The sequence below is a fragment of the Leptosomus discolor genome, chromosome Z, assembly GCF_034619465.1.
Source record: "Leptosomus discolor isolate bLepDis1 chromosome Z, bLepDis1.hap2, whole genome shotgun sequence".
Taxonomy (NCBI): Eukaryota; Metazoa; Chordata; class Aves; order Leptosomiformes; family Leptosomidae; genus Leptosomus; species Leptosomus discolor.
Genome location: NC_141419.1, coordinates 26,604,904 through 26,627,028, shown reverse-complemented (window position 1 = coordinate 26,627,028; position 22,125 = coordinate 26,604,904). Strand labels below are relative to the sequence as shown.

The following is a 22,125-nucleotide window of genomic DNA, read 5'->3' as shown; positions in this document are numbered from 1 at the left end:
CCCCTAGCAGATATACTTTATGTTCCAGACTTGGATTGCACAGTACTTTCAACATAAGTCCCACATGACTGAATGGAAAAAGTCAAGCTGGTCTGAGACTAGATCAATTTCATTTGGTAAAAGAGCCATGGACTACTGTGTTGGAAGGTACAAAAGCAACAGAGACTTAAAAAAAAAGGGGGGGGGGGGGGGGGGGCGGCGCACAGGGGAAAGGAGAGATGATCCAGTACCTGATTCAATAAATGCGTTTCAAAAATACCCTGATTCTACCCATGCCATACTACTTGGTGATACCATAGGAAACCCTTGCCATCAAAATTGTACGTACCTTGCAGATGAGTATTCCTTATTTTCTGGCCTGAAATACTCATATCTGATTTCCCAAAGCTAACCTATTACACCTGAAGTCAGTGTACCTATAAAGTCCTTAACACACTGAAAATCCAGGTTTCAACTGTTTTGCATTTGGCACCCTCCAGTCTTGTATCTCTGAATTGGAGATAGTAACCCCTCACCTCATAAATGTATTATGAAACTCATTAAGGATTTACGAGACTTTCCAGGACCATAATGATGCTTATCACAGAAAAGCCCAATAGGAAATTAATTCTCCATTCAGAAAACCTCTGAACGTCGTACTATGTATAAGGCATGGGCTACCACACCAAATAATTATAATGGCATAGTACCACACAGCTAATTACATGGCGAGTATGAACCACCATAAAATACTCTAAGTAAGGCAGAGTTTCACAAAAAAACAGTTATGGGAATGCAACTGAAAACTGCATCAAAACAAATTAAAAAAAAAATAAAATTTATGAATACACACTCTAAGTTTATGTTGCATCTCCTCATCTAAAAGCAAACCAAAACAAGGGAAAAGATCAACTCCATCATTTGGCACCATAACAGGCAGCTGAGCCACGTAGATCATTATAAAACCAGTGGTACACAAAGAAACAAGATAATTCACAGCCACGGTATAAAGGATCTGAGAGAGTCATGGGCCTTTTACTAGAGGGTTTCACACATATAGAGATGAAGGCAGGAAAGAGTCTGAGATCCTGGGAGCCTTTTCACTCAGCACTCTGAAGAAAAGGGTACACAGATTCTGCTCAAAACTCTCAAACTTGACATCTTCTTCCCAGAGCCCCTCAAACATGCACATCTCTGGCGACAGTTTTATCATCATACCAGTTTTTCATTTACAGTCATTTTCCCACCCCTCTCTGACAAACCTTTCCTTATGCAAAGGTAAATTGTACATGCAGTTTATGTGCATTGCAGCATCCTCACCCCACTTTACCCTTAACCTGCTGTTCAACATTGTCCTTTCATTTCAGGTATGTATCTCTCTACCTAGTAAGCTCAGCACAGTGGCATGGTTTACTCAGGACAAGAGGAAAAAAAAATAAATCCTCCCCAGAAGTTGGAGTCCTGGACCCAGTTACAGCAGTTCAGAGGGGGCATTTACATCCCCTGGTCATGTCATACAGGCTTCCACGATAAAAAAACACAGCAAAGGCTAGACTCCTCTGCTAGAAAGGAAGGGGGCGGGGGAAAGCTTTTAAGCATGATGAAAACAATAAAGTATCCCCACACTTACTGCTCTGAAGTAGATCAATCACTTAAACTTTTTTTTAAAAAATAATACCAGCACAATGCAGAACTCAGCACTGAAAATGTCCATCTGAACTATTTGCCTTAACAAAAAAGTTACAAACTGAAGACAGTATTTTATAATTCAAAACACCTGGCAATCTAATGATGTGATACACTATCTGTAACACTATGTTCGTCTGCAAAGCAAAACAAAGAAAATTAAATGAACAAAACCATGTAAACTCTTCAGAATGGCATCTTATGCCCTTGAAAACGTACCCAGCCATTTTAGACAATTCTTCTTTCACATTAATATACAGTATGCTATAGCAAATCAGTCCTTCAGACAATATTTTTCTTCACTGATAGAGTAGGTTTGTAAAAACATGTAAAGGCAAATGCTTAATGTCACTCTCTCATAAAAGAACACTGCTTAAATTGCTATCTTCAGCTGCTATTACTCTTGCTTTTAATTGGTTACCTTGACACAACATCTCCCAGGGCCTGAAAAACCTCACCAGAAGTCTACTGACTGGAGAGAGGGGAAGGGGGAAAAATGTGCTAGACAGGACAGTCTAGTTCCAACAGGGTGTACTCTTTGGCCATGGTTTCACAACAGACGAAACCGAACCCTCAAGGAAGACAGAAAAGATCCAGAAAGTTCACTCCTCTGCTGAGAGAATTAAGGGGTAGCCACAAACAAACAAGGCCAGGACACTTAAAGTAGTTAATTAGAAACATCACTTTGTCTTAGAACAAGGACAGAATTTAAGTGATGTAAATAGCCTTCATCTCCTGTACGAAGTAATAACAGAGGAGAACAGATATTTTGAAATATGGTTTTGGAAAATCATCACAGTCTGAGAAAACAGGCAGAGAAAAAGCAGAATGACAACATATGCTTTCTTAATCAAGCACAACGCAAAAAATACTATGATGTTCTAAATCCAAACAACAAAATATTAACAATAAAAATCCCAAAAGAAATAGAAACATGCCTAAGTCCATAAATAACAACAGGACATTACTGTGTTCCACCACTGTGGAAAAGTCACAGCAGGCATATTCCTTCATGAAAGTAAGAGCTGCAATTTAAGGTGACTAAGAGGAAGCTTAGTCAGGAGGTGGGAAAAAAAAAAATAAAATTAAGAATAGCAAAGATAACTTCCAGTGAAAATGCCTCCTGACACTGTATTCCTGACAGTACAGATTACCTTGCCAGACGGCACAGACATTACTCAGACTCTGAAGACCACCATCATTTTCCTTCACTTTGTGTCTTGCCTTTATCAGCTTGTATCTTTGCAGTCTCCACTTCAGTAATTCAAACTATTGTAACAATAATTTAGTAACACTACAACAGTATAACCATTGTTTCATAAAGATGTTTGTTAACTGTTAGTCTTTAAACCTACTGGACCAACTCAACACGCAGAATCTACTTCATTGTCCAGTAAACTGCTCATTTGCTGGTATCCGCACTTCCCATCACCTCGTATCTCATGTCCACTACCACATGCAACATTGCTATCATCAATGGTAATACACAAGTATTCCTGAGGGTGAAACCAGACACAGCCATCTCAACCAGTCATTGCTTCAGTAAGATACCATTTGGGACCTTTCAGGCCCTGTAGAAAGAGCAATCATAGAAATAACCCTGCATATAATGATAGCAGATTAACACACTTAGTTTAAAATTAAAACAAAACAAAACAAAAACCCAACAGAAATAGGTCTTTAATTTGAAAAATGATAGATATCGACAGAACACAAGGGACTGATTAACAAGGTTAACTGAGAAGCTCATGAATCTGGATACAGAGAAGGGCTGCAATCTATTCAAGTAGAAGTACAAAACCAATCAGAAGTAGATAGCCCTTCACTTCTAGAACTAATTTGGTGAGAAACTACCTCAAAGAGCACACAGAAATAAACAGTCCACCAAGACTTCATGAAAATAAAGACTGTACAGTAAAGAAGAATATTACGAGATAATTAACAACCTGAATTAGACTTTACAATTGTTATTAAGTAGTGAGAGATTCTCCAGATTTGCTGAAGAAAAGTAAAGAATATGGTTGTCAGTACACTTTAAAGACAGGTAGCCCTCAAATTTTAATTTGACTTAGCTTTCAAGAGAGCTGATGGGACTACTTGGCTTTTATTCCTATATTGAATATCAGTTATGCTTACCCAGCAGCAAGACGGACAATGGAAATTAAACTCCAGCCATTAGAGACAGAAATGAAAGCCCAGAAACTTAATGCGCTAAGGTGAGCAGTGTGGGACGAGCTCAGTTGTGCTGCTCTAGAAATGCTGACACAGTCATCTCCAGGGCCAGTAGCAAGATCTTTAAATCTTGACAGTCAAATGAGATACCAGGCTGTGCTTGGTTGTCCCTGGCTGGATGCCAGGCACCCACCAAAGCCACTCTATCACTCCCCTCCTCAGCTGGGCAGGGGAGAGAATATATAACAACAGTAAGTGGGTCAAGATAAGGACAGTTTAATAAAGCAAAAGCAAAGGCCACGCACAGAAGCAAAGGAAAACAAAAGATTTTATTCTCTACTTCTCATCAGCAGGTGACATTCAGACACTTTTCTGGTGGCTCCAGACAACAAACATAAAAATTAATGCCGCCCACCACTTCCTCATCTTTTCCCTAGCTTGTATTGCTGAGCAGACGTCATATGGTATGGAATGTGCCTTTGGTCAGTCTGGGTCAGCTGTCCTGGCTATATCCCCTCCCAAGATCTTGCCCACCCCCAGCCTGCTGGGTAAATGTTGGAGAGACAGCCTTGATGCTGTGTGAGCCCTGCTCAGCAGCAGCCAAAACACTGGGGTGTTATCAACTCTAGGCTGAGATTTATTTCTAGGTACTACAAAGCACAGCACGATGAGGCTTGTTAGGGTGAAAATTAACTCCATCTCAGCCAGACCAAATACACAGGTGATGGACAAAAGGTATTATATTACATTTATATTTAAATGGAAAGATGACATCTACAGGCTGATAAACCTAAAATGAAACCCCTTAAATCTGGAAATGCCTGTGGGAAAGAAATAAAGACAGTAAATCAAACTGGCTAAACTATGATAATCAAATCACATAAGATGGCCATACTGGAAGAGATCAAACCTCTTTAGCCTCTCATCTTGTCTCCAGTAGTCATCACAAACAGATGCTGAAAAACACAACGAGCAGTCTCTTTAAGCACTCTCCCAAGCTACAATCACTGGAGGCCCACAGTTTTCCTGAGATACGTGCTTCATTCTATACATTTAGTCTGCTTCCAGGCTTTTCTATGCATTTAGAGAGCCTCCCCCTCATTAATTTTGTCCACTGTCATCTTCAACACATGAAAACTCATGTTCTCCATAATGTACAGTGGCAAGATGTTCCACAACTTAAGCACATACTGTTTGAAAAGCCACTTTCAGGTAGATTGCCGATTACTTTACAGTTAACCAGTTTTCTAGATAGCAAAAAGCAGTAGATTTGGGTCAGGAGGAAAGAGCAATGAAGTTCCTTAATCAGACTTTGGCTGATGTCATACAATAGCTTTATTAATTACCCTGTGACACATGTTCCAAATGCTCTGAAGAAATCTGCTGATCCAGCAGAGCTAGGAGACAACAGGCAGGGGATGAAGTAAATCTCACAGACACTTAGAAGTTTCTGTTCCTATTGTGCAATATGTAAGATCATAAATATGAGGACCAACTAAACAGCTTTGTGCTACACACTGGAAGTTCACTAATTCATAGACCTGTGTGGAGATCCTCCGTGTACAAGGTGATCACAGCATGGCTGTCAGCTGCCAATCTGACACAAAAATGGAAATGCAACTTCGGGACGCAGCAAAACAGAGAGTTCCAGTAAAGATAAGCAACACTGTGCAAAGCTCTGGATAGACCTCACCCACAGTATTGTACACATTTCTATGAGGATTACCTCAAAATAGAGACTGAAAAGCTCTCTGTTTCATCAAATGAAGAGAGAGTCTATCAAATTAAGAAAAGGAGTAAGACTTTCTTTACTAGTCAATCAACATACAACTACAGGTAGAGGAAGAAATATTTAAGAGCTACCTGAGTTGAGTGGTAACACTAGCAAAAAAAAAATTAGGTGTTAAAAAAAAATATTTAAAAGATTCCAAGTCGTTGCATAGAATGGTTTGGGTAGGGAGGAACCTTAAAGATCATCTAGTTCCAACCCCCCTGCCATGGCCAGGGACACCTTGCACTAGACTAGGTTGCTCAAAGCCCCATATTCCACTGGGAACAGTAGGAAGAAAAGAACAAAATAAATGGATATATTTAAAATGCAAGTAGATAAACTCACAAAGAAACATGTGATCTGCCTACCATGGAAGGGTCCTGGATTCAGACACATAGTTTGCTCTTTCCAGTCATCAATTCTTAAATAAAACATAGACCACCACACAGAAAAGTCATGACATTTCAGACAATATCATAAGCTGAGTTTCTGGATGCAATGGTTTTTACTCCAATTTCATCTTCCTTTTCTAACTGGAAAAACTGCCAGGCAAAGCTTTTATTTTCCCAACCATCTATCTTCCTTCGCCATCAGCATCCCTTCTTTTTCTTCCTTTCTTTCTTACAGAATCACAGAATCATTAGGTTGGAACAGACCTCTTAGACCCTCAAGTCCAACCATTGACTTAATACCACCACACCCACTAAATCATGTCCCGAAGTTCTTCCTGCATTTTCTCCAAGTTCTTCATTCTACGTCAACAGTTCCAGCACCTGTGACAACTTGAGGTTCTACCAAGAACTAAAAAAAAAAAAAAAAAAAAAAAAAGAAAAATCACAAATAATTCTTACGCCTAATTTTATAGTTATGATTTTCTTCACACCTGTTGTGAAAATTACCAATCTCATTACACAAGGCAAGTGAGAGCAGAGGTGCAAGAGCAGTCTGCAAATCAAGATGGTAACACTGTGTTAACATTCATCCAGAAGGTATTCTTTGAAGAACAACAACAGAACTTTTCTAAAAAGGAAACCTAAATTCTTGCTGAATTTATTGCAACACATTTGCCTTCTCATTTAGGAAAGCAGACTATTATCTTTCAAGATTTCTTTCCTGAATATGTACACACTGCAATGATACAGAGGACCACACTACTATCTCACTTCTACTTAGCCTGTGAGTCTCTACAGAACTTTTACAGTTTCATTGTTCCTCAGACGCGGTTCAGAAAACACTACAGTAATTTGTTCCCCTTTGATGTCCTTGAAGAAAATCATTCCTTCAGAGAAATCTCTTTCTACTCTGCTGGAAACAGGGCATGCTTCCTAACAAAAAAACCAACAAAAACAAACAAACAAACAAACAAAAAAACAAACAAACAAACAAAAAAAGAGAATGCCTTGTGTATTATCTGCAACCACTTCCACTAGAGGACATACCTGCATGAACAGAGAAAATTAAGTAAAGCACATGCACATGTCTGTGTATACAGGAGACAAGTTGCAAGTAGCCTAGCCACAACACCACAGTGCTCTGTGTATGTTAATTTAGCATATATATATTTTGCATCTCAAATAAACACCATACAAAAATGAGAAGCAGAAGGAAATCAAAGATAAGGGTACTGCTAAGGGGAAAAGACTTTGTGATTAATCTCCTACTACTACTAAAGTTTAGTACTACTCCTACAATTCTAACAAAATTTTGTTGTTACTGTTTGTTTGCCTGTTGGGCTTTTTTTTTTTTTTGCCTAGACTAAACAGTTTCCATGCACAAAAACATGGTAGTACGCTTCCTATGTCTGTATTGCATGGCAGTCCGCAGTAGGAAGCACGTAAAGACTCCTAGAACATGTGATTCATGGGAAGAAAACCTTAAAGCCACATACACTTGCTAGTGCTCTATGTTAGGAGAAAGCAAGATTCTGACATCTTGTCCTCTAGCTAAACAGTCTCCCCAAGTCTAACACAAAATTCTTCAATGAAAAATTGTACTGTCTGTTACAAGACTAGAGTTACTGCATAAAAGGAAACAATTTCAAAATTGCTCAAAATAGACATTGAATTGTTGTAAAATCCACTTGATCAAGATTTAATTGCAGTATATTAGCATTTATGTTGCAGAAAACTTTGTTTCATTATTTACAAGAAACATGCATAGAAGGAAGACATATCATATCTGTAATTCACAGTGATAGCAACGATGCCTCATTCTTGATTAATAAATTAAGCTGAGAATCAATAGATGAACAAGACAGGAGTACTCTGCCTGTACAAAACAAGCAGTTATTAAAACAAGAACTTGATTTTTAGAAAATTAAGGCTCAATAATGTTCTAAATTCCCTGAGCCTTGCCACTCTTTCAAAAGATAGCTATAAAAAACAAAAATCGTTTGAAAAGCTATCACAAAATACCTAAGGATATTAATGCTGTATCACAAGATGTCACTGTCAGAAGTGGTGAAAAGCATGCTTCACATTTAGCAAATGATCCACAAGATTTACAGAAATATAGGTACTTCCTTCTTTTCATAATACACCATTATGGAGACACCTGACTTCATAATACAAAGCATTAAGTCAAGGTTGTTTACATTATTCCCCAAGAAAGAATTAATCCTGAGGGTTATTTATTAACATTTTATTTTATGCCCTTGGTTGACTAATATCTGTTAAACATTCAATCTCAGAAATAAATTATATTCTAAGCCAGATATAAGTTTGCAGCAGACTACCAAGCTACAGAGAAAATAACTGACTAGGTACATTCAATACTCTATTATAAAGTGGCCCCTGTTTCTAAGGTGGTGTACACTGAATAAACTTGGATTTTGATAGCGATAATTTTTTTTTTAAATTTGTAAGAAAGCTGGAGTAGAGATTCACAATGCTAGCCAAGTGTTCACCTCCTAGAAATAGTATATACAGCAGTCTTCATTAAGATTCAGTCAGGTTTCCTACTACAGTGTGACCTGTAATACAATCTTGCAACAAACACTCAGAAAAGATTCACTAGTGAACAGAAGATTTTAAAGTATTTTTAAGGACTTTTAAGATTTTATAAGATATTTTCAGAGATTTTTAAAAGACATTTCCACCAGTTACGTTAAATGTAATTCCTATATATGTCTATCTTGATTCAATTTTACACTGTAACTCTTCAGCATGCAATGAACTTAAGTCTTAAAAGAATTAGAACCTCATCATTGCAATTCATACACATCACTGTCTATACAAATACTAGGGTTCTAATTTCTCCTGAAATGAAGGACATGAACCATGTGAATCAGCCACCAACTTCACACACATGTACCAAATCTCTAGAATGACTGGCACCACTGAAGGACAATAGGTCAGTTAATACATTAGCAGTTAATAGGCATAGCTCTATCAAAGTCAAATTAAGTTTATTCTGTGTATACCACCTTAAAAAGAGGGGGGGGGGGGGGGGGGGGGAAGTCATTCAAGACACTGTTCTAATTGTATTATAGTGTCCTCAGTTTCACTGTATTCTTCAAAACCTCCTCAAGGACAAATCTGAGTATTTTCAATGTATCATTTTTTCTGTCTTGTTCTTGCTGTTTTAACTTGAAGAAACAGACTATGTGTACTAAATAAAAATTTCTTACTCCTCTGCGGTAGATTTTTTCCTAGTTCAGCATCCTCAGCACCTGAAGTACTATGACTTTTTGTTATGTATATCCATCCCTACTTTAAAGATTACTATGTATAGCAATATATTGGCTTGGGGGTTGTGTGGTTGGTTTTTTTTGTGTGTAGCTATATTGTCTCGTATCTTTGTAGTACACTGTATTTTTCATTATACTCTTCAATTTAAAGTGTCAGCTTTGTCATACACCTTGATGGTTACAGTATATCACATCAGCAAAGGCTCTGTTTGCTAAGATCTAACACAGCTAATGAAAATAATTAACTAAAGTGTTTGCACATGATTTGAAGTGCTTACAATCCTACCATTCAAATTATTTTTTTTTTTAATAGACAAAATCAAATAACCACCATCTGAAAAACAAACACACGCAAATGAATTGTCAACAGGTAACAACAAAAACTAACAATCACAACCTCCTCATTCTCTTGCCTCAACGTAAACCTCCCAGTTTGGTCAAACATCAGTTTTCCATAAGCCTTACAGGTTCACCATACCATCTGTACTTTCATTTATGAAACAAAAGTTATTCCTTCAGCAGAGGTACATATGCTTATATAGTTTCCTAGTCTTAAGAAATTATGCAAACTACCAGACACTGTGTCCATATACAGCATATTTCTTTATCCAAATGCCATGGCTTTTCTGAACCTAAAAACCATCCCATTAAATTACCTATTATCAATGAAAGTCAAATAACCCTAGACTGTACCACTCTGGTTATCACAGATAAAACTCAGTAGCACGAGCAGAGCCACCTGCTGTCATAAACTTACCCCATTCAAATGGTTTCTGCACTCATCAGTAAAAACACCCAGAGAATGAAGTATACTCTATTTGCTAAGTGAAAAACAATTTATGTAAAAGACTAGCACTGCAGTATTTTAAGAAAAGACGGAGTGAATTGTAAATATTCTGGATGCTGAATTAGAAAGCTGGAAAACAATGTGAACTTAACCTGTCACGGACTTTAAATTAAAAGCTTTCGGTTGTAATAACACCACAGATAACTTTGGAATCCAAACAACACAGCTTTCAGTTGCTATACCAGGTTGGAAACTGAGCTAGAAAAAAATACTAACAATGCTTCCAGAACCTACACAGGAGAATCTCCTATTAGCATGCAAAAGATGCATGAGGAGAACAATTGTCTTACCAAGATGAATGCCAGAGTCACCTGAAATTCTTAAGACTAATCTTAAAACTTTAATGTTGACTTTCCCAAGTCAACATTCAAGAATGGAAAGACAAACACTCTCATGTTTAACAACCCAGATGTTGTTTTGATAGCCACTAACAGTGAGGTAGATAAAGTTGCAGAAGCACCAGAACCTGTTACAAGGGAAAAGACGAAAAGGGCTAGGGAAAGAAACAAAAAGCCTCATAGAAATGGAGGGATTAGTATGATGCAACAGAACATGAGAAATCAAAGTGAAAACTGACAGGAGGTTGGAGCAGAGCAGGAAAATTAATCACAAAGTTAATTTGAGTAATTGCATTGAGTTTGCCTGGACAATTTCATTTCGAGGTGGGGAAAGCAATATAACATAGTTTCACAGAGATGTTATGGAGGAGCGGCATTCCTGTAAAAGCAGAAGGAGCTGCAGCCCTCCCTTCCCATCATCACTGCCTAACATCACACACATGCTCCAGCGGCTGCACTCACTTATGAACACCATTTCCAAACCCATGGTGTATGCATCCATTATATTAACATAGAAAGCTATATGCTCATTTGTTATTTACTCTTCTGTCTGAGAGCAAGTAAAATCCAGATTCAGGTCCCAGCCAGTGAGAAGTCCAGAACCATTTATTACTGCAACTTTAATGAAAAAATAGAGACTATATTTTTTAGCTAATTCAAAATTTTCAGATAAATATTTATTAAGAGAAGCTAATGTTTGTAACATAGCATTTTTACTGAATATATACCTGATTTTTGGATACCACATCTGGAGTATTGTGTGCAGTTCTTGGCTCCCCAGTTCAAGACAGATATGAACATATTGGAGTTAGTCCAGCAAAAGGTAGGGAAGATGACTAAGGTGTTGGAGCATCTGTTATACAAGGAGCAGCTGAGAGAACTGGGATTGTTTACCCTAGAGAACACTCTATCTCCATATGTAAAAATACTGGATTGGAAGGAGCAAGAAGATGAAGCCAGACTCTTCTCAGTGGTGCTAAATGAGAAGACAACAGGCAACAGGCACAAACTGAAATACAAGAAATTCTACTTAAACATTTTTAGATGTAATGGTAATTCAACACTGGAATAGGTAGTCCAAAAGGGTTGTGGAGTCTCTATCCTTTCAGATATTCAAGAGTAAGATCCTAAGCAACCTGTTCTAGTTGACTCTTGACTGGATCGGACAATTTCCAGGGGTCCTTTTCAACCTCAACCTGTCTGTGATTCTGCATTTCGAAATAAATATAATTGTTCCAATTATTTGTCCAATAACTACTAAACTTTCAGTAGTTCATTTAGTTGGACAATTACGCTCTCATTAGCACGTGCCCTTGCAAGTATTCAGAGAACTAACACTGAAAAAGTGTTGGGTTTGCCTGTTTTAATAAAAAGACAAGAAAAAGCAGAAGATATAAGACACGGAAAAAAAAAAGTCTCAATGACAAAGCATGCAAAGAAAGAATTATACGTGTTTTTTGTTACACTGCAGAAAAGAAAAAAAAATACTGACCTTGATTTTTCACATCAATTTATATCAGAAGGACACAGTTACATGGATACAAACCAATACATTTTAACGGAGAAGTAAGCCCAAACTGTGCATTTGTTAATGTTTTCAGTTTGTTTGTTCGGTTTTAAAATCTGCATCTTTCAGGCCACATAAGCTGCCTACTTCAACAGGGTGCCATTTCCAGTAAAGCATAAAAAATGAATACTGAAATTTTGAATACTTTAAGCACTTATCTCACCTTCTGCAGTTGAACGTAAAGCCCAAATCTATTTTTTGATTCCCTGTGTTGATACCAGCAGTTGCTCCGGCCCAGTTGCAGGACCCTGCATTTGGCCTTGCTGAACTTCATGAAGCTCACCTGGGCCCACCTCTCCAGCCTGTCCAGGTCCCTCTGGATGGCATCCCATCCCTCTGGCATATTGACTGCACCACCCAGCTTGGTGTCACCAGCAAACTTGCTGAAGGTGCACTCAATGCCACTGTCAATATCATCAATGAAGATATTAAACAACACTGGTCCCAGTACGGACCCCTGAGGGACACCATTTGTCACCCGTCTCCATCTGGACATTGAGCCATTGACCACTATTCTCTGATGTGACCAACCAGCCAATTCCTTACCCACTGAACAGTCCACCCATCAAATCCATATCTCTACAACTTAGAGAGAAGGATGTTCCGGGAGACCATGTCAAAGGCCTGGCAGAAGTCCAGACAGATGACATCCTGTCCTGGTTTGGGCTAAACCAGAACTAATTCTGTTTTAGTGCTTTAACTTTTCAGTTAAGTCTCTTCTAACTAAATGCACTTTCTGAAACAGTAGCACATTTTTCCAGACAGTGACTGCTTCTAGCAGTGATAAGGCCTGATTACTGTTATTGTTTCATTAAAGCTGTTTTAGTTTTCTTTTCTAAACTGTAAAGTCCCTCTCCCTTGTTCTCTCCCCTTTTCCCTTTTGGGAGGTGAGAGGGGTTAGTAGAGAGCGTCTGTCATTCATTAGCGGCTGGCCAGCCTCAACCCATGACACATCCATAGCTCTTCCCTCGTCCACTGATGCAGTCACTCCATTGTAGAAAGCCACTAGGCTGGTCAGTCAGGACTTGCCCCCAGTAAAGCCATGCTGACTGTCTTGAATCACCTCCCTGTCCTCCATGTGCCTTAGCACAGCTTCTGGGAGGATCTGTTCCATGACCTTACCAGGCACAGAGGTGATGCTGACAGGTCAATACTTCTCAGGGTCCTCCTTTCCACCTGGGCATAATGTTTCCTTTCTTCCAGTCACTAGAGACTTCACCTGACTGCCATGACATTTCAGATATCATAGAGAGTGATATTTGGGTGAAAGACTAAAAAAATTACTGCAGATTTATCCAAAAAATTTAAAGAGAAAAAAAAAATTAATACTGTTTTAAAATTGGAGGATTTTTCAGATTACTGAGAAATAATCTACAATGAAATCTGGAAATGATTCAACATCAGTGCTCTCAGGCTTCATAATGCAATGTGGCACATGCTGCGTGAAACAACGGATGAGTCTGTTAACCTTTAAAGTCATATGAACGTACTATAATTTTTGCAAAAGCAACAACTGACAGTACTACTCCTGTTTGGAGGCAATTGCTCCTCAATACTCCCATCAGATGTAATTCAATAATTTTAAAGCACACTAGAATGTCAGCAGCTCATCCACCAAGCCCTCCCACCCCAGTCATTCAACACGCACATGACCTGACACAGGGAAGCTGTAGTGAGAGATCTGCTAGAGGATTTTCTCAGCCCTTCCACATGAAAGCAGGCTCTGCTTTTCTTCTTCCCCTGAGTACAATACAAAAGGGCATTTTGAAGCATTGCAGGTAGCTGCAGCAAGAATGACAGAGCTGGACATGAACTGTGAGAGAAGGAAGCATGCATAGGCTGCAGACCTTATCACACATTCATGGCTAACGTAGTAAAGATTCAGTAAAACAGATAATATGCACCCTACATTGAAATTTGAGTGAAATGCTACCACGAGACCTTGACTTTAAGAAAATAACATACATTAGCTGCTATTTACTGCATCTACTGAAAAAAAAAAACCAACAAAGCACAAACAAAAAACCCAGCCAAACCACCAAAACAAAACAAAAATCCCAACTACTAGCAGAATAAAACAAAGCCCTATCTACATATAGGTAACCAAGCTAGTGTTAACCTGCATGTCACAGGTTATGTGGCAAGGCCAGCAGTCCATACGCAAAACAGACCCCTTCACTCTGTCTGCCTCACAGCAATAACCGCTACTGAAGAAAAAAACTGGGGACACCTAAGCAGGATATATGAGCTACCTGTGAGATCACTACCATTCAGTTCACCTGCCTTTCAAAGAACAGGTATAATACACAGAGAAGACGATGAGCCACCGATATTTTGCAGCTCTAAAAGAAATGAAAACTAGAAGAGGATAGCGACGCTCTTCATAAAGGTATTGTTTAATAGGCACTACGGGAAAGTACTCTTCAAACTCGGGGATGACATTTGCACCTCTCCCACCAACACCCCAAGTAATTAGTTGTGTACAAATCAACACTGAGTAGTAACTTGGCTGGAAGTTTTTGACTGGAAGTGGGAAGGCTATTCCAGAATTTTGTCCAATGTGAGTAATGGGAACAGAAGCACTGTTTCATTTCCAGAGGAAACTGGCAAAAATGTGCAAAACCTCAATGACGGTGCTCAACCAAGTAATTGTTTTTGTATGATGCATTCACACATTCACACCACAGCAAGTGATTCCCCTGAATTCTGAAGTTTTAATAAAAAATGAAGCAGCGCAAAACTAACTTCTGTCACCCTTAAACTTACTTTCATTCCTCCTAGAATCAATGAAAAAATCTGACTGCAACAGACTGAAGTTTGTACCTCACTACTTTTGTTTTATGTATCGCAGTCAGTAGTGCACAGATTGTGTGAAGTTCAAGCTCTACCAAAGATACATATTTTCACTATGGTACTGCTTTTATTTGAAAACTGAATTTATATATGCTCTATTTACCTCATGGCCGCACAAGACACATTACTATCAGGAGCTTAGTATTGCATAAAAGGAATGAAGTAGCTGACAAGAGTGTTTATAAAAACAAAACAGCTAGCATAAATTGACAGTGTGCTTCCCTCTGTCAAGCCTCTTGATATAAACAAGTAATGCTCTGTATGTACACTAGTTATTCTTTTCATTGTGTTACACAATACAGTTACTAACTCTTGGTAGCTTTGGTTACAAATCAGATGTGGAGCAACCTTATCTTGTCATGGATAAGCATTTACAATATTCCTGACAATCTTATACAGGGGGGGTTTTTTAAGGTTCACAGTCACCTTTTAGCTCTACTAGCTTTATTGACACTATCAGCATAAGAATTTTTTCTTAATATATTTGCACTTTTTTGTTGTGTATGACCGTATAAATGCTTCATAGACCACAAGGAAAAGAAAATTAAAAAAGGAAAGGCAAAATATGATTCCGTTACAAACAAACAAAACGACTATTTATGGCCCTACTTGGACCCCTGGGCAGATCACAATAAAGTTGCTGTACAGTGCTTCTCTTATATAATGAATCACACTCTGCACTTACAATAAACATCCAGGTACAGTTCATGATTGCATTTGTCACTAAGGACTGCAATAAGAAATCAGAAAAAAGTCTGCTGCTGGAGTGCTTAGCAAATTTTGGAATGGACAATGCATTAGTCATACAACACCTTGGTCCTCATGCCTGAACCAGACCACAATCCCAGCTACAGCAAGAAAAAAATCACAAGAAAGCTTCCGTCCCTCTCTCATCTCAGTAACTAGATCTGCATATACAGAGAGTGTATTCACTGAACCAAGACTCCAAGAGCAACACTGTTAAGAGGGCCAGCATCCAGAATCCATACCTAAGAAGGGCATCTTTGTTGGATTTCTAACGGTAGGAACAGGTATGCTCAAAAATCTCTTCCTTCAATTGCCACTACCTAGAAAAGGAGAGGCAGGTCCTCTACATCTGGAGAGCACACAAAAAGGAGAAGAGGCAGGGATCAGCAAGAGAAGGAACCTACCCTTAGGTTTCTATATAGTATATTCTACACCCACGCTGTAATGCCTCCCCTCCCTCACCTTCATGCAGCAGTATCAACTGAAATCATTTTTTGTATTGGTGTTTGTATTGCTGCCTGCACATCAGAGATAATGATACATGATTGATTGTTGTTCTTGTAATCCTCGTGGTGAATATGAACTCCAGCTTCTAGTTTCTCGATTAACAGGCAAGAACCTGAAATGCCTTCCTGCCATCTGGATCGTTAGCTGAACACAAAAACAAAAACGGAATGGAAAACATCGGTGTTGAAATTGTAATATGCTCGTGCAGGCCTGATCCAGAAATTAAGACCATGGAGCACATGACCACGCTCCACTTAAAAGAACGATGACTGGCCTGGTTATGGAATCAGGTCATCTACCCCATAAAAAACTTTGTCATGGTGTTTGGGGGAGGGGGGTTGGCATCTGCTAGTTCCATCATCACTTAGAAAACATTATTTGTTAAGTCATGTCCAAATTTTATAGATCACATCTTTATGGAAAATAAATGCATCAGTTAGATGAGGGAGGATTATTCACTCATTCTGTCAGCAAAACATTTTTGGAGGATTTAAAGCAGAGGAGGTAGACTTGGAAAGACTGGAAATTTACTGATGCATGTGCAATGCCTATGAGGGCTTCTGTTTCTCCTGCACCTCCATTTTGGATTATTCTAAACATTGGCAATAGCTACACAGCTGCTTCCTTTCGATAAAAGGTTGAAGAGTATTTGGCCAATTAAAAGCTATGCAAATGTTTCACCCATAACTTCCAGGAATTTGTTCTGCATGATGAATTTTTATTACTACAAAAAGTATTTATCGCATGATTTAGTTAAGTATTTCCTTCATGTAAACAAGTGCAGGGTACAAAAATGTGTAACATTAACATAAAATGTGAAAGCAGGGAAGTCTTAAAAATCATACTATCAGTGTTAGGAAGATACAGATCTCTGTCCCCTGCTGTCCACAGGTGTGCATGCACACCCCTTACAATCCCTTCTGAAATCATCAAATTAGGACTACATCATGCATTTTACACTCAAAATAGTTTAATTAGCACATGTCGTCTGGTTTCCAGTATTGTTCATCATCTCATTATTTAGGTACCAGACAGATAAATATCATCTGGAAAGCAAGACTTAATAATAATCATATTTCTAGACAGACTCCAGAGAAAAAGGTCTTTTATCCAGTCCTCTGGAGGAGAATCAAAGTTTAAGGCTTGACCAACTCAGTTTTGAAACAGCTTGGACTAAAGGAATAGTGAATGTTGCTCAATCCTCTGGCACTCCTTTGATTTTTCTTTGGAATACGCATCAAATAACAGCCACTCAATCCATTTTAAATACATTAATTTCTTCCAGCAGAAAAACACATCCCACTGTTGGTACACATCCATGCAGTGTTTCTTTTTAGCAAGGAGGCAAAAGGGGACAAGCCTCTCCTAAGTTAACTGCACCCTAGAGAGGACAAGCCATACATGAGGCTCAGACTCTGCATTTAGCCCCATTCCATCCTAACATGTCTCCCAGTCACCTCCCTTCTCCTTCCTTAGTCTTTTGTGGTTACCTTAGCCTAAGCAGACCAGACCAATAAATAAGGAAAAAAAAAAAAAAAAACAAAAAAACAGACAGATGTTCCCCTTCCTAGACACAGTAACTCCTAACACGCATTCATTTTAATCCACACAATTTAGTCATGTGTTTTTACAAAAAATTTATAAGCTTCATGGTTTGTGCATCCTCTCCCCACTCCTCTCTTTCCCCCTTATAAGTACAAAAAATGTTAATGCATCAATTAGAAAAAGCTTTGGAGCAAAAGGCAGACACAAATACATCAATGTAAGTAAACTAAAACAATCTAAATGTACCAAGACATACAAGTCTTGTACAGCCAAACTCCTTACTGTTATAGAACAGTTCCCTTTGAAGTAATGAAACTATCTTTCAATTTGACAGTACTTTGAATATAAAATTTTACAAAAGAAGACTGAAAGATGCTAAGGGAGGACTTCTAGTCTGTCCCAATACCTAAAGTGCTACATTAAGTATAACCTAATAAATAATTAAATAATTTATATTTAAGTGTAACAAATAGGTAGACATAATAGAAAAAAAGTGTTCTACAAATGCTGTATTTTCAGTATCATAACTAAATATTACTAAAATAAGCCTTCATGCTCTATCATTGTAGCAGAATTGAAGGTTTTCTTAACAGTAACAAAAAGAATGAAAGGCTGTTTTCAGAATACTATATTCCTAATTAAAAAAAAAAAAAAAAGAAAAATGAACAACAGAAAAGGTTGAAGCCCAACAGCTGGACTGCAGCAAACACCCAATGGGGAGGGGAAACAAAAAAAAAAAAAAAAAAAAAGAAAAAGAAAGAACCAAAACATTTCCAGAAGAACACAATTCGTAGTGAAAATGCAAAGTGTGAACATACATCCTCTAGTGTATTACTCTGCCTGGTCCTAAAGTAAGGAACCACAAACAAAGCACAGGTACACACCAAAACTAACTATAGACCATTTTCCTGTACGCTTTAATGAAAGATCTGACAATGCTCTCAAACGCCTATAACTAACCAACAAAAGAGACTGATTATTAGCTTGTAATATCAATTAACTCACTTTCACATAAAAACGTATATATTGCAGATGGGTCAAGAGATGTTGTACAGATGTAGTCCATACTACAAAAGGCAGACAATTGGAGGTACTCAGATACATTTCAAACTTCTGACACATTTCAAAATAAACATAATGCCAAGTGTATTTAATACATAACAATAATATTGCAAGCAAGCAGATAACTGCACGTGCAACCCTTGTTTGTCAGAGTATTGCAGTTATCAAATTTGTAAGACATATTTAGAGAAAAGCATTACCCAAAAGCTCATGTGTGGTTACAAACACGATTTAACTATCCTTTTGATAACAATACTTTTATTTTCTCAAAACAGATGGTCTTGGCAATCCCTCCACCCTTCAACAGGTACACGATAAATAGAGTTACAGCACTATTTCTCTGCAACTGCCCTTTCACATTTCACTCTACTTGGGAAAAGGAGTTCTACACAAGCCATTTCCCCATCAAGCAGATGTAAACCCAGTTCTCTTTCGCAGATGCAGTCAACCAGAACAGACAAGTTTGCTCAGATAAAACATGCCACAGCAAATGATGACATACTACCTCCACCTACAGTGATCTTGTTTGCTTCCTAGAGGAAAGCTAGGACTGATTACATGCAGAGAATGATTTACATTCACGGGATAGATAACAGCACATACTCTCCAGGTCCTAAAAATCTGCTTCTGCAGCAACAGAAGCCAGTTTGCTCTATCAGTCTTTAAAATGTTGAAAGAACTGCCCTACAAACAATGTTTATTTCCTCTGCAAAATACCTCAAAAAATTACAAAGCACAGACAGCAGCACGTTAAGGAAAAGAGAAATTACAGACATATTTTCAAAAAACAAGAACTCTAGAACTGTGGATGACCAAAAAGTCTAACAGCTGTGATTAGTGAGCTCTGTGGTTATGCATCTTTCAACATTATGCGAAGCACTGGGTGAATTTCATACTGCCTCAGACGGCAAAATTCTGTACAACAAAACTTGTTGACAATGTTGTTAAAATAGAAAACTAGTATTTGATAGCAAAAAACCACAGCCTGTTATAAATGTCAAATACAGGATTATAAAGCAACGCACAGAGATTCTGGACTTGAATTTCGGTGCATAATCCAACCATCTGTCGACCAGTTGTGTAGAAAAATCAAGATAACGTGGAAATCTCCAAAAGGACAGCCAAATTCTCCTCCTTCAGCTACAGCATTTCTCTGCTTAGGAACATGCCCGCGCTAAGTACACTCTGCCTGCAGATTAACCTAGGAGAGATGACACTCGCCACCGGCGAAAGGAAGATTGCAAAGGCAAATCTTGCCAGATAGGCAAGATAAACAGGGCGCTCAGCTCCTGGTAAAGCAGGCTGCAGAGGCAGAAGCAGACTTCGCCGCGCCGCTACTACCGAGCCGGGCAGGGACCCTTCCCCCTGGACGGCGGGTTGCGGGCGGGTCCGGCACCCCCCAGCCCTCATCGACCGGGAGTTCCGAGCCGCGCCGCTGCCTGGGGGTGAATATGGGGCTGCACCGTCCAGCCAAAAAGTTAAACCCGCTGGAGCGGGAGTGGAGCCCCTCCCGACGCCTCTCCCACCGTCGGGATGCCGGCCCGGCACAGCCGGGGATGGGGCAAGGCTACGGGTCCCGCCGCTCTCCCAAACATCCTCCTCGCCCAGCAGGGACCCCGCAGGCCTCCCGGGGAAAAACAAACAAAGAAAGAAACAAACAAACAAAACCCACAAAAAAAAAAAAAAGCCACCAAACTCCCATGAGTGCGCCGAGGTGGAAAGTGCCCGGGAAAAGCCGCCTGGCAGCCGAGAGGAGCACGACCGGCCCCGGGGGCGCACGGCACCCGGGACACGGGGCTCCAGACGCGCCGCCAAGTCCCGTTACGGATGGCCGGGAGCTGCAGCGAAGCACAGCCGCCGGTCCCGGGGCACAGCCGGGGGCAGCCCCGTCCCCAGCCTGGACACCAGTTGCTCGATCCGCGGTGAAGAAGTGGTGGAACGAGCCTGGGGGCGGCAGAGGAGCCCCGGCGGAAGCAGAGCCCCCGGCCCACGGGCGAACGGTGCTCGACCCCCACGGGGCAGACCGGGGGTCCGCGCAGCCCTCCGCTTCTCACCTCCTTAAGTTCCTTGGCCACGTCTTTCAGGTCCCCCAGGACTAATTCCAAATCCTCCACGATGATCTTGATCTGCTCCTTCACCTTGGCTTTGGAGGCTGCCGGCGGCCCCTCGGACGGCGACGAGGAGGAGGATGCGGTCCCCTTGGACTGGGCGGACATCCTTCGGGGGCAGCCCGGCGCGGCCAGGGGAGCACGCAGGTCAGGCGAGCGCGGCGGCCCCGTCCCTCCGGCTCCCGGAGCTGCCGCTGCCGCAGCCGCTGCCGCCGCCGCCGCCGCCTGCCCGCCCGCGCATCCCGCGCCGGGGGCGCCGAGCCGCGCCGCGCTCCGCCGGGCGGCCGCGCTGTGCAGCTGCCATCGGCTCCCGGGAGCGGCGCGGGGGCCCGCCTGCAGCCCGCCGTGCGCCGCGCCTGCGCCTCGCCCCGCCCGCGCCGCCGCCCGCTCCCGCGCCCGCTCCCGCTCCGGCTGCGGCTCCGGGCGGGGAGAGGGGCCGGGGGAGGAGCGCCCGCCGGCCGCGGCATCGCCCCCGCCCGTGCTCCCCGGGGGGCGGGGAGGGAGGGCGCGTCCTCCGCGGGAGGCGCTCTGCCTGCATCGTCGCCGCCCGCGAGCCCGCGGGGGCGAGCGCACGGCGGGGGGTCACCCCGGAGACACCCGACCCCCGGGCCGGCTCTGCCCCAGCTCTGGCTGAGAAAAATATTGACGCGCCGAAACAGACCCCCAAAAAGGGAAACGCTTTTAGGGTTTGGCTCATTGCGAGCGTTCCTGTCGAAGGACAAACAGCAGTGCTTGTCTCTGGTGAAAAAAGTCGTAATCGGGAGTGACGCGCGCACACCTCTGCGCTGTAAAGTAACCGTTCTGGTTCCTTCGGGGTGCACCACGCTCATTTCGGACTCTGCTGCTGCAAGGAGGCTATACGAAGAACAGTGTTTTGTAAATGCCACCGAATTGGTAAAAGTCACTTAGACGTGTGTCTCTGCCCACCCCTACATACTGCCCTGCAAACACGCAGTGATCAGCGGACCCTATTCTAATGGGGAAGTAAAGCTTGTGCATCTGGTCAGACAGAAATAAAAATGCACATGAGTCAGAATAGCTTTTGTGAACATGCTAGCAGGCTTTTTCGCTGAAATAGAGACCAGAGCTGCTTTTGAACACACACTTTCCCTAGCATTAGTCAGAGATCAGCCTGTGGTGCAAAAGGAAGAGATTGCTAGATACCACTCACCACTGCTGGTTTTTCACCTTACTGCAAAAAAGCAGCATGTTTAGGTATTTCTACCTCCCAGTAGCTATGAAAAGCAAGAAGAGG

The 22,125-nt window shown here is 40.9% G+C and overlaps 1 protein-coding gene across 1 annotated transcript in view; it reads right to left on the bottom strand.

Moving 5' to 3' along the window:
• PRR16 (proline rich 16) overlaps window positions 1-20,978 on the bottom strand; it is a 113,541-nt gene extending 92,563 nt beyond the window's left edge. The window contains exon 1 of the mRNA XM_086480316.1: window positions 20,817-20,978. Within this exon, the coding sequence (XP_086336442.1) occupies window positions 20,817-20,978 (162 nt within the window). The remainder of the gene's footprint in view (window positions 1-20,816) is intronic.
• Window positions 20,979-22,125: the final 1,147 nt, after the last annotated feature.